At 42.5% G+C, this 13,903-nt stretch overlaps 1 protein-coding gene across 1 annotated transcript; it reads left to right on the plus strand.

The window, feature by feature from the left end:
- Positions 1–6,805: 6,805 nt before the first annotated feature.
- On the plus strand, positions 6,806–9,319 carry LOC115187389 (uncharacterized). Its single transcript, XM_029746472.1, has 6 exons — positions 6,806–7,065; positions 7,166–7,361; positions 7,779–8,159; positions 8,440–8,583; positions 8,713–8,789; positions 8,985–9,319. Exons 2-6 carry the CDS (start codon positions 7,298–7,300, stop codon positions 9,141–9,143), a joined length of 825 nt encoding a protein of 274 aa, XP_029602332.1. The 5' UTR covers positions 6,806–7,065; positions 7,166–7,297; the 3' UTR covers positions 9,144–9,319.
- Positions 9,320–13,903: the final 4,584 nt, after the last annotated feature.

The raw sequence follows: 13,903 nt of genomic DNA on the forward strand, positions 1-13,903 counted from the left end.
TTGATGGATGGTACAGGTCTCACACTCTGCTGGTATTGATGGATGGTACAGGTCTCACACTCTGCTGGTATTGATGGATGGTATAGGTCTCACTCTGCTGGTATTGATGGCTGGTATAGGTCTCACTCTGCTGGTTTTGATGGATGGTATAGGTCTCACTCTGCTGGTATTGATGGATGGTATAGGTCTCACACTCTGCTGGTATTGATGGCTGGTATAGGTCTCACTCTGCTGGTATTGATGCATTGTATAGGCCTCACTCTGCTGGTATTGATGGCTGGTATAGGCCTCACTCTGATGGTATTGATGGATGGTATAGGCCTCACTCTGCTGGTATTGATGGCTGGTATAGGCCTCACTCTGCTGGTATTGATGGATGGTATAGGTCTCACTCTGCTGGTATTGATGGATGGTATAGGTCTCTCACTCTGCTGGTATTGATGGATGATATAGGTCTCACTCTGCTGGTATTGATGGATGGTATAGGTCTCTCACTCTGCTGGTATTGATGGATGGCATAGGTCTCACACTCTGCTGGTATTGATGGATGGTATAGGTCTCACACTCTGCTGGTATTGATGGATGGTATAGGTCTCACTCTGCTGGTATTGATGGCTGGTATAGGTCTTACTCTGCTGGTATTGATGGCTGGTATAGGTCTCACTCTGCTGGTATTGATGCATTGTATAGGCCTCACTCTGCTGGTATTGATGGCTGGTATAGGCCTCACTCTGTTGGTATTGATGGATGGTATAGGCCTCACTCTGCTGGTATTGATGACTGGTATAAGCCTCACTCTGCTGGTATTGATGGATGGTATAGGTCTCACTCTGCTGGTATTGATGGATGGTATAGGTCTCTCACTCTGCTGGTATTGATGGATGGTATAGGTCTCTCACTCTGCTGGTATTGATGGATGGTATAGGTCTCACACTCTGCTGGTATTGATGGATGGTATAGGTCTCACACTCTGCTGGTATTGATGGATGGTATAGGTCTCACTCTGCTGGTATTGATGGCTGGTATAGGTCTCACTCTGATGGTATTGATGGATGGTATAGGTCTCACACTCTGCTGGTATTGATGGCTGGTATAGGTCTCACTCTGCTGGTATTGATGCATTGTATAGGCCTCACTCTGCTGGTATTGATGGCTGGTATAGGCCTCACTCTGTTGGTATTGATGGATGGTATAGGTCTCACTCTGCTGGTATTGATGGATGGTATAGGTCTCTCACTCTGCTGGTATTGATGGGTGGTATAGGTCTCACACTCTGCTGGTATTGATGGATGGTATAGGCCTCACTCTGCTGGTATTGATGGCTGGTATAGGTCTCACTCTGCTGGTATTGATGGATGGTATAGGTCTCACACTCTGCTGGTATTGATGGCTGGTATAGGTCTCACTCTGCTGGTATTGATGCATTGTATAGGCCTCACTCTGCTGGTATTGATGGCTGGTATAGGCCTCACTCTGTTGGTATTGATGGATGGTATAGGCCTCACTCTGCTGGTATTGATGGCTGGTATAGGCATCACTCTGCTGGTATTGATGGATGGTATAGGTCTCACTCTGCTGGTATTGATGGATGGTATAGGTCTCTCACTCTGCTGGTATTGATGGATGGTATAGGTCTCACTCTGCTGGTATTGATGGATGGTATAGGTCTCTCACTCTGCTGGTATTGATGGATGGTATAGGTCTCACACTCTGCTGGTATTGATGGATGGTATAGGCCTCACTCTGCTGGTATTGATGGCTGGTATAGGTCTCACTCTGTTGGTATTGATGGATGGTATAGGTCTCTCACTCTGCTGGTATTGATGGATGGTATAGGTCTCACACTCTGCTGGTATTGAGGATGGTATAGGTCTCACACTCTGCTGGTATTGATGGATGGTATAGGTCTCACTCTGCTGGTATTGATGGCTGGTATAGGTCTCACTCTGATGGTATTGATGGATGGTATAGGTCTCACACTCTGCTGGTATTGATGGCTGGTATAGGTCTCACTCTGCTGGTAGTGATGCATTGTAAAGGCCTCACTCTGCTGGTATTGATTGCTGGTATAGGCCTCACTCTGTTGCTATTGATGGATGGTATAGGCCTCACTCTGCTGGTATTGATGGCTGGTATAGGCCTCGCTCTGCTGGTATTTATGGATGGTATAGGTCTCACTCTGCTGGTATTGATGGATGGTATAGGTCTCACTCTGCTGGTATTGATGGATGGTATAGGTCTCTCACTCTGCTGGTATTGATGGATGGTATAGGTCTCACACTCTGCTGGTATTGATGGATGGTATAGGTCTCACACTCTGCTGGTATTGATGGATGGTATAGGTCTCACTCTGCTGGTATTGATGGCTGGTATAGGTCTCACTCTGATGGTATTGATGGATGGTATAGGTCTCACACTCTGCTGGTATTGATGGCTGGTATAGGTCTCACTCTGCTGGTATTGATGCATTGTATAGGCCTCACTCTGCTGGTATTGATGGCTGGTATAGGCCTCACTCTGTTGGTATTGATGGATGGTATAGGTCTCACTCTGCTGGTATTGATGGATGGTATAGGTCTCTCACTCTGCTGGTATTGATGGGTGGTATTGGTCTCACACTCTGCTGGTATTGATGGATGGTATAGGCCTCACTCTGCTGGTATTGATGGCTGGTATAGGTCTCACTCTGCTGGTATTGATGGATGGTATAGGTCTCACACTCTGCTGGTATTGATGGCTGGTATAGGTCTCACTCTGCTGGTATTGATGCATTGTATAGGCCTCACTCTGCTGTTATTGATGGCTGGTATAGGCCTCACTCTGTTGGTATTGATGGATGGTATAGGCCTCACTCTGCTGGTATTGATGGCTGGTATAGGCATCACTCTGCTGGTATTGATGGATGGTATAGGTCTCACTCTGCTGGTATTGATGGATGGTATAGGTCTCTCACTCTGCTGGTATTGATGGATGGTATAGGTCTCACTCTGCTGGTATTGATGGATGGTATAGGTCTCTCACTCTGCTGGTATTGATGGATGGTATAGGTCTCACACTCTGCTGGTATTGATGGATGGTATAGGCCTCACTCTGCTGGTATTAATGGCTGGTATAGGTCTCACTCTGCTGGTATTGATGGATGGTATAGGTCTCTCACTCTGCTGGTATTGATGGATGGTATAGGTCTCACACTCTGCTGGTATTGATGGATGGTATAGGTCTCACACTCTGCTGGTATTGATGGATGGTATAGGTCTCACTCTGCTGGTATTGATGGCTGGTATAGGTCTCACTCTGCTGGTATTGATGGATGGTATAGGTCTCACACTCTGCTGGTATTGATGGCTGGTATAGGTCTCACTCTGTTGGTATTGATGCATTGTATAGGCATCACTCTGCTGGTATTGATGGCTGGTATAGGCCTCACTCTGTTGGTATTGATGGATGGTATAGGCCTCACTCTGCTGGTATTGATGACTGGTATAGGCCTCACTCTGCTGGTATTGATGGATGGTATAGGTCTCACTCTGCTGGTATTGATGGATGGTATAGGTCTCTCACTCTGCTGGTATTGATGGATGGTATAGGTCTCACTCGGCTGGTATTGATGGATGGTATAGGTCTCACACACTGCTGGTATTGATGGCTGGTATAGGTCTCACTCTGCTGGTATTGATGCATTGTATAGGCCTCACTCTGCTGGTATTGATGGCTGGTATAGGCCTCACTCTGTTGGTATTGATGGATGGTATAGGCCTCACTCTGCTGGTATTGATGGCTGGTATAGGCCTCACTCTGCTGGTACTGATGGATGGTAAAGGTCTCACTCTGCTGGTATTGATGGATGGTATAGGTCTCTCACTCTGCTGGTATTGATGGATGGTATAGGTCTCACTCTGCTGGTATTGATGGATGGTATAGGTCTCTCACTCTGCTGGTATTGATGGATGGTATAGGTCTCACACTCTGCTGGTATTGATTGATGGTATAGGTCTCACACTCTGCTGGTATTGATGGATGGTATAGGTCTCACTCTGCTGGTATTGATGGCTGGTATAGGTCTCACTCTGCTGGTATTGATGGATGGTATAGGTCTCACACTCTGCTGGTATTGATGGCTGGTATAGGTCTCACTCTGCTGGTAGTGATGCATTGTATAGGCTTCACTCTGCTGGTATTGATGGCTGGTATAGGCCTCACTCTGTTGGTATTGATGGATGGTATAGGCCTCACACTCTGCTGGTATTGATGGCTGGTATAGGCCTCACTCTGCTGGTATTGATGGATGGTATAGGTCTCACTCTGCTGGTATTGATGGATGGTATAGGTCTCTCACTCTGCTGGTATTGATGGATGGTATAGGTCTCACTCTGCTGGTATTGATGGATGGTATAGGTCTCTCACTCTGCTGGTATTGATGGATGGTATAGGTCTCACTCTGCTGGTATTGATGGATGGTATAGGTCTCTCACTCTGCTGGTATTGATGGATGGTATAGGTCTCTCACTCTGCTGGTATTGATGGATGGTACAGGTCTCACACTCTGCTGGTATTGATGGATGGTACAGGTCTCACACTGTGCTTGTATTGATGGATGGTATAGGTCTCACTCTGCTGGTATTGATGGCTGGTATAGGTCTCACTCTGCTGGTTTTGATGGATGGTATAGGTCTCACTCTGCTGGTATTGATGGAGTTATAGGTCTCACACTCTGCTGGTATTGATGGCTGGTATAGGTCTCACTCTGCAGGTATTGATGCATTGTATAGGCCTCACTCTGCTGGTATTGATGGCTGGTATAGGCCTCACTCTGTTGGTATTGATGGATGGTATAGGCCTCACTCTGCTGGTATTGATGGCTGGTATAGGCCTCACTCTGCTGGTATTGATGGATGGTATAGGTCTCACTCTGCTGGTATTGATGGATGGTATAGGTCTCTCACTCTGCTGGTATTGATGGATGATATAGGTCTCACTCTGCTGGTATTGATGGATGGTATAGGTCTCTCACTCTGCTGGTATTGATGGATGGCATAGGTCTCACACTCTGCTGGTATTGATGGATGGTATAGGTCTCACACTCTGCTGGTATTGATGGATGGTATAGGTCTCACTCTGCTGGTATTGATGGCTGGTATAGGTCTTACTCTGCTGGTATTGATGGCTGGTATAGGTCTCACTCTGCTGGTATTGATGCATTGTATAGGCCTCACTCTGCTGGTATTGATGGCTGGTATAGGCCTCACTCTGTTGGTATTGATGGATGGTATAGGCCTCACTCTGCTGGTATTGATGACTGGTATAAGCCTCACTCTGCTGGTATTGATGGATGGTATAGGTCTCACTCTGCTGGTATTGATGGATGGTATAGGTCTCTCACTCTGCTGGTATTGATGGATGGTATAGGTCTCACTCTGCTGGTATTGATGGATGGTATAGGTCTCACACTCTGCTGGTATTGATGGCTGGTATAGGTCTCACTCTGCTGGTATTGATGCATTGTATAGGCCTCACTCTGCTGGTATTGATGGCTGGTATAGGCCTCACTCTGTTGCTATTGATGGATGGTATATGCCTCACTCTGCTGGTATTGATGGCTGGTATAGGCCTCGCTCTGCTGGTATTTATGGATGGTATAGGTCTCACTCTGCTGGTATTGATGGATGGTATAGGTCTCACTCTGCTGGTATTGATGGATGGTATAGGTCTCTCACTCTGCTGGTATTGATGGATGGTATAGGTCTCACACTCTGCTGGTATTGATGGATGGTATAGGTCTCACACTCTGCTGGTATTGATGGATGGTATAGGTCTCACTCTGCTGGTATTGATGGCTGGTATAGGTCTCACTCTGATGGTATTGATGGATGGTATAGGTCTCACACTTTGCTGGTATTGATGGCTGGTATAGGTCTCACTCTGCTGGTATTGATGCATTGTATAGGCCTCACTCTGCTGGTATTGATGGCTGGTATAGGCCTCACTCTGTTGGTATTGATGGATGGTATAGGTCTCACTCTGCTGGTATTGATGGATGGTATAGGTCACACTCTGCTGGTATTGATGGATGGTATAGGTCTCACACTCTGCTGGTATTGATGGATGGTATAGGCCTCACTCTGCTGGTATTGATGGCTGATATAGGTCTCACTCTGCTGGTATTGATGGATGGTATAGGTCTCACACTCTGCTGGTATTGATGGCTGGTATAGGTCTCACTCTGCTGGTATTGATGCATTGTATAGGCCTCACTCTGCTGGTATTGATGGCTGGTATAGGCCTCACTCTGTTGGTATTGATGGATGGTATAGGCCTCACTCTGCTGGTATTGATGGCTGGTATAGGCATCACTCTGCTGGTATTGATGGATGGTATAGGTCTCACTCTGCTGGTATTGATGGATGGTATAGGTCTCTCACTCTGCTGGTATTGATGGATGGTATAGGTCTCACTCTGCTGGTATTGATGGATGGTATAGGTCTCTCACTCTGCTGGTATTGATGGATGGTATAGGTCTCACACTCTGCTGGTATTGATGGATGGTATAGGTCTCACACTCTGCTGGTATTGATGGATGGTATAGGTCTCACTCTGCTGGTATTGATGGCTGGTATAGGTCAGTGTATCACGTCTAATGGCTGTATCCAGGACGTCGTGTTGAGTTATCAGAGTGTTATGGTCTAATACTTAGTGTTTAGTCTCCATGTTATCAGAGTGTTATGGTCTAATACTTAGTGTTTAGTCTCCATGTTATCAGAGTGTTATGGTCTAATACTTAGTGTTTAGTCTCCATGTTATCAGAGTGTTATGGTCTAATACTTAGTGTTTAGTCTCCATGTTATCAGAGTGTTATGGTCAACCACTGGACTGGGGTCAATAGGGTCGTCTTTGGGTCCCAGTTTAAAGAAACCTGTCTTACTGCCAGGTTACCTGAAATAGTTAATAGGTCAAGGGCAGGATTTGATTTATACCTTTTACTGCATTAAAACTGAATGTTCAATGTTTAATCAAGCAAACATGAGGTCAAACATGCGATCTAATATTAGGCCTACTGCCTGACTACAGGTATAAATGCCTAAAGTTATATTTTTAAGCCTCTGTTTAAGTGTATTTTCTGGTTTAAAGGTCAACTCAGTCATCAAAATGTGTGTTTGTTTCTTCATAGAGTGTCTATAGGTCTCTTAAGGTGTTGCTATCTAAGGTGAACACCTCAAAGAAGCTGAATATTTTCCATTGACGTCACGTTGGTGTGAAACCTGCTGACCTGGATGCTAGACCCTCCTCTTCCTGTCACAACATGCGTTTCCGAGAAAAGGACCACAAGCTGAAAACTTTCCACTCGATCGAACCAATCGCTGCTCGTACGTCCTTTCATGGTAAAGTACATCTAGTCATGAACACGGAAATACGCAGCAAAGACCTTGTTACTCAAAGACCCAGCTACTCTCTGACAGTCACCATCAGACCATCAGACCACCAGATGGACAGGCTGTGTGTTTCTCTGATGGCATTCTTATGTGTGTAACTTTTTTACTGGGCCTTATAGCTGGATGATAGATGATTTCTTGATGTGGTTTTATATTTGACCAGATTTGTTATCTTTTTGTTGTGATATTGTGATGACTGTGGTAAAGACATTACATTTATATTTTCAAGTGGAGAAGTTTATGATGTCAAAGTGACATTGTGGGATTCATCCTAACACTGTTCCTCTGTTACCTGTAGGTGCTGTTTCCTCCAGTCAGTTCATCCTAACACTGTTCCTCTGCTACCTGTAGGTGCTGTTTCCTCCAGTCAGGATGGGATCTCTGCAGCAGAGGTGTTGCTGAGAGTCAGACCAGGAGACAACATCACCCTCTACTGTGACTGTACCATAACTACTGGAGTATACATTTTGTGGTATAGGAACTGTTCTCACACGTACCAGCCTCCTCTTGTTATTTCAGCAAAAGATTTGATTTACAACCGTTTACCTGGATATAATGCGGTGTGGAACCCCTCTAACAACTCCTATGATCTACTGATTGAGAACATCACTGAATCTGACCTGGGACTCTACTACTGTGGGACTGTGGAGACTAACATGGTGGAAGAAGGAAAACTAATTAAACAGAAAGAGTTGAACCGCTATGGAAACATCACCACTAGGATTTCACTTGGTAAGAACAGTTATTATTCTGTCTTTATCTTCTGTCTGTATCTTTAGTATTATTAATAATGTATTAGTGTTGGTGTGTCTGGTTTCCTTGAATGAGAGGAGGTTGAGTTGCAAGGAACGCTAAAGTAAATGTAACTTATTTTGAATAAACCCTCTGAGACTAATCTAAACTCATAAAATATCTCTTCAAATTGATGTTTAAACAACCAAGAGTCATGACTAACAACAGATTATTGACATGGCCTTGATTGTTTCTAAGAGTGTAGTTCTGTTTTGTCCAGAAACCAGTCCTCCTGAGTCGTCCTCTCCTCCTCCTGTAGACTGTGTTCTGTGTTGGATGTTGCTGTTCAGTCTGTGTCCTGTGTCTGCTCTCCTCTCCTCTCTCCTCTCCTCTGCTTGTGTCTACTCCTTCTGCAGAACAACAGGTAAACTCACTCTCTCAGTCAAGATTCACTTATCACTCATTCATGTTTTAAGGCTGGGTATTCCTAATCAATCTTACCTATTATTTAACTAATGTTGGTGTTTTAATGGTGATAACGCTTCCTCTGCAGCAACAACTGAGACTCAGGTTCCTCTGAACAGGACCACCACCAGGGGAAGTGACAGCAGAGAGGAGACTGCAGTCAAAGTGGGTGTTGTAGTTTTATGTTGGGTAGCCATCTTGATATTGTAGTCCATGTGTTTGTTAACCCAGCCCTATTCAAACTTTATTTTCAATGTCAGATATAATCAATAAAAACATAAGATACATCAAAACATATTGTATAATATTAATATTCATATGTCAGTAATATTAAAATATGTCTCTGTCTCTCTCTCTCAGGAGGAAGGAGACCTGTGTTACGCCTCGTTAGATATCCGTCAAGGACAGAGGAGACCAAAGAAGAAGAAGAGAGTCCAGAACTCTGACTTCAGTACCTACTCAGCCATCAATACCAGCAGAGTGTGTGACCTATACCAGCCTTCAGTACCAGCAGAGTGAGACCTATACCATCCATCAATACCAGCAGAGTGTGAGACCTGTACTAGCCATCAATACCAGCAGAGTGTGAGACCTATACCATCCATCAATACCAGCAGAGTGTGTGACCTATACCAGCCTTCAGTACCAGCAGAGTGAGACCTATACCATCCATCAATACCAGCAGAGTGTGAGACCTGTACCAGCCATCAATACCAGCAGAGTGTGAGAACTATACCATCCATCAATACCAGCAGAGTGTGAGACCAGTACCAGCCATCAATACCAGCAGAGTGTGAGACCTATACCATCCATCAATACCAGCATAGTGTGAGACCTGTACCAGCCATCAATACCAGCAGAGTGTGAGACCTATACCAGCCATCAATACCAGCAGAGTGAGACCTATACCATCCATCAATACCAGCAGAGTGTGAGACCTATACCATCCATCAATACCAGCAGAGTGAGACCTATACCAGCCATCAATACCAGCAGAGTGTGAGACCAGTACCAGCCATCAATACCAGCAGAGTGTGAGACCTATACCAACCATCAATACCAGCAGAGTGTGAGACCTATACCAGCCATCAATACCAGCAGGGTGTGAGACCTATACCATCCATCAATACCAACAGAGTGTGAGACCTATACCAGCCATCAATACCAGCAGAGTGTGAGACCTATACCAGCCATCAATACCAGCAGAGTGAGACCTATACCATCCATCAATACCAGCAGAGTGAGACCTATACCAGCCATCAATACCAGCAGAGTGTGAGACCTATACCAGCCATCAATACCAGCAGAACGTGAGACCTATACCAGCCATCAATACCAGCAGAGTGAGATCTATACCATCCATCAATACCAGCAGAGTGAGACCTATACCAGCCATCAATACCAGCAGAGTGTGAGACCTATACCATCCATCAATACCAGCAGTGTGAGACCTATACCAGCCATCACCTTTGATTGTATGACTTATCATATTTTTGTACTAGTGACTTTTGTAATTTTTACTTTTGTCTGTCGCCTTTTATTTTAGCATTTTGCTTTTTAATAATCATAATATGTTTTTAAGCTCGGGGAAAATGTTTAAATAGATTTTGATATAGATTCAGTTTGGACGTTTCATTGGTGGTATATCATTGTAATTCATGTGTGCAGTGTGAAGGATCTGTTTTAAAAGCAATTTTCAATAAATATTGATTCAGTTTCATTAGATTTTATTTCATTCTCTCCCACTATGTCAGGGGTATTCATCTCTTACCCTACGAGGTTCTTAGCCTGCTGGTTTTCTGTTCTACCTGATCATTAATTGCACCCACCTGGTATCACAGGTCTAAATCAATCCCAGATTAGATAGAAGGGAACAATGAAAAAACAGTGGAACTGGCTTGGAGGTCCAGAGATGAGTATGAGGACACTATGGTCTCTTCCAGTTCAATGTCATGCATTCAGTCTGACTAGGCTCCAGCAACCTTTCAGAGAGGTCTGTGTTTGGGGGTGTGGCTTATGGGCTTAGTAGGTGGCCGAAGTAATCCGCATGCTTCCAGCCCAAACAGTTCAGAAGAGTTTGTATATATTATGACTACATTTTTTACATTTTTCTTTCTTTTAGTTTTTTTTGGGCTGTTCAGACACTAATTTTTTCTTGACGCAAGCCGAAGTTGTTAGCTTTAGTCTAAGCCCATTTGTCAGTGATTGGTCAACAGTAGGGACTTAGCTGGGAGAACATGGAGTTTTTACCAGTTATTAAAAACAAATGGAATAATTTTCACTTCCATTATCTTTCTCTCTCTCTTCAGGTTTAACAATGACTTTAGAAAAAAAATTACGAGTTGTTTTTCTATGGTTGATTATTATTATTTATTATTTTTGACATTTATAATTATAACAATTTCTGTTTTTAAGCTTGACTGTAGATTTAACCTGCGCTGGATCTATGAGAGTAAAATTATATTTTCTAAACTTCAGGAAATATGCTCATATCTTTGTGAAGTGAACTGATATGTTTTAAATGTTCCTGGAATACATCTTTTTTTGTATAGTTTCATTTCATTTAATTTCCGTAAGTATTTGGAAATGCTTTTGAAATTAGGTGTGGTGAAATGTGAAGACACTGCTTGTATCAAAAACAAATCAAGTGACAGAGCTCCAAGCAAGACAGATCATCCAGACTGACTCAGTCCACCACTATGGCACATTTTGGTTTTTGACCTAGCACTACACAGCTGAATCAAATAATCAACGTTTGATGATTTATTCATTCATTATGTAAATGTACACTTCTTGCGGTCCCCAGGACCGAGTTTGGTAAATTCTGTTAAGATCATTCTGTTTGAAATGCTGCCCTACAGTCTCCTCAATGTTAAGATCATTCTGTTTGAAAGGCTGCCCTACAGTCTCCTCAATGTTAAGGTCATTCTGTTTGAAATTCTGCCCTACAGTCTCCTCAATGTAAAGATCATTCTGTTTGAAATTCTGCCCTACAGTCTCCTCAATGTTAAGATCATTCTGTTTGAAATGCTGCCCTACAGTCTCCTCAATGTTAAGATCATTCTGTTTGAAATGCTGCCCTACAGTCTCCTCAATGTTAAGATCATTCTGTTTGAAATGCTGCCCTACAGTCTCCTCAATGTTAAGGTCATTCTGTTTGAAATGCTGCCCTACAGTCTCCTCAATGTTAAGGTCATTCTGTTTGAAAAGGCTCCAGCAACCTTTCAGATAGGTTTCTGTTTGAGGGTGTGGCTTATAGGCTAAGAGGGTGTGGCTTATATACTGAGGGTTGGCTTAGACTAGACAAGGGTGTGGTTTAAAAGCTTAGTAGGAAAGGCTTTTATACTTAGAGGGTTGGCTTAGCCTAGACAAGTGTGTGACTTATAGGCTAAGAGGGTGTGGCTTTCATTACTATGAGGGTTGGCTTAGACTAGACAAGAGTGTGGTTGATAGGCTTAGTAGGAAAGGCTTTTATACTAAGAGGGTTGGCTTAGACTAGACAAGGGTGTGACTTATAGGCTAAGAGGGTGTGGCTTATATACTATGTGGATGTGGCTTTAGAGGAAGACATCTGCTGAACAGAATCACAGCAGTTTCTATGGTTACAAACACTTTGCCTTCAATAGAGTTACAGGGTGAAATCAGGTTAATTATACCACATTATCAATAGAGTTACATAGTGAAATCAGGTTAATTATACCACATTATCAATAGAGTTACATAGTGAAATCAGGTTAATTATACCACATTATCAATAGAGTTACATAGTGAAATCAGATTAATTATACCACATTATCAATAGAGTTACATAGTGAAATCAGGTTAATTATACCACATTATCAATAGAGTTACATCGTGAAATCAGGTTAATTATACCACATTATCAATAGAGTTACATAGTGAAATCAGGATAATTATACCACATTATCAATAGAGTTACATAGTGAAATCAGGTTAATTATACCACATTATCAATAGAGTTACATAGTGAAATCAGGTTAATTATACCACATTATCAATACAGTTACATAGTGAAATCAGGTTAATTATACCACATTATCAATAGAGTTACATAGTGAAATCAGGTTAATTATACCACATTATCAATAGAGTTACATAGTGAAATCAGGTTCATTATACCACAGAACAGTAGAATTTCAGAGTGAACAGCCATTTTATTCCAGAAGATAATCATTACAGGTATATTCACCAAATTCTAATCATACATGAAAAGTAGCTCAATATGTCTGAATGAAGAGTAGCAACATCAGAAAGTGTAGGTACAATCTATCAAAGTAGAAAATATATTTGGAAAAGTTTGTATTGTTAAAAACCTCTCTGCGTCCCACCCTGACAACAGCCAGTGAAATAGCAGGGCACCATATTCTAAACAACAAAAATCTCATAATTCACATTTCTCAAATATATAACTATTATATCCCATTTTAAAGATAATCTTCCCGTTAATCCAACCACATTGTCCGATTTCAAAAAAGGCTTTACGGCGAAAGCATAACATTAGATTATGTTAGGACAGCGTCTAAACAAGAAACCACAAAGCCATTTTCCAAGCAAGGAGAGGCGTCACAAAAACCCGAAATACAGCTAAAATTAATCACTAACCTTTGATGATCTTCATCAGATGACACTCCCAGGACTCAATGTTACACAATACATGTATGTTTTGTTCGATAAAGTTCATATTTATATCCATAAACCCCATTTTACATTGGCGCGTGATGTTCAGAAATGTTTTGCCTCCCAAAACTTCCGGTGAATGAGCACATCAATTTACAAAAATACTCATCATAAACGTTGATAAAATGTACAACAGTTATTGAAAGAATTACAGATTCACTTCTCCTTAATGCAACCGCTGTGTCAGATTTCAAAATAGCTTTACGGCGAAAGCACATTGTTCAATATTCTGAGCACAGAGCTCAGCCATCAAAGCAAGCTATACAGTTACCCGTCAAGTTCTGGAGTCAATTAAACTCAGAAATAGTATTATAAATCTTCACTTACCTTTGCTGATCTTCGTCGGAATGCACTCCCAGGACTCCCACTTCCACAAGAAATGTTTGTTTTGTTCGATAAACTCCATATTTATGTCCAAATACCTCCTTTTGTTCACACATTCAGATCACTAATCCAAAGGCATAATGAGTGAGTGCAAAACCAGAGACAAAAAGTCAAAATGTACCATTACCATTCGTAGAAACAGGTCAAACGATGTTTACAATCAATCCTTAGGGTCTTTTTAACATAAATCTTAGATA

This window comes from Salmo trutta, unplaced genomic scaffold, assembly GCF_901001165.1.
Source record: "Salmo trutta unplaced genomic scaffold, fSalTru1.1, whole genome shotgun sequence".
NCBI lineage: Eukaryota > Metazoa > Chordata > Actinopteri > Salmoniformes > Salmonidae > Salmo > Salmo trutta.

Excerpts from the sequence above, each read along its gene's own strand:
- LOC115187389 (XM_029746472.1), top strand. The coding sequence starts at position 7,298 with ATGCGTTTCCGAGAAAAGGACCACAAGCTGAAAACTTTCCACTCGATC. Across the intron at positions 8,584-8,712 it reads CTCCTTCTGCAGAACAACAG|CAACAACTGAGACTCAGGTT; the intron begins GTAAACTCACTC and ends CTTCCTCTGCAG. Across the intron at positions 8,790-8,984 it reads GAGAGGAGACTGCAGTCAAA|GAGGAAGGAGACCTGTGTTA; the intron begins GTGGGTGTTGTA and ends TCTCTCTCTCAG.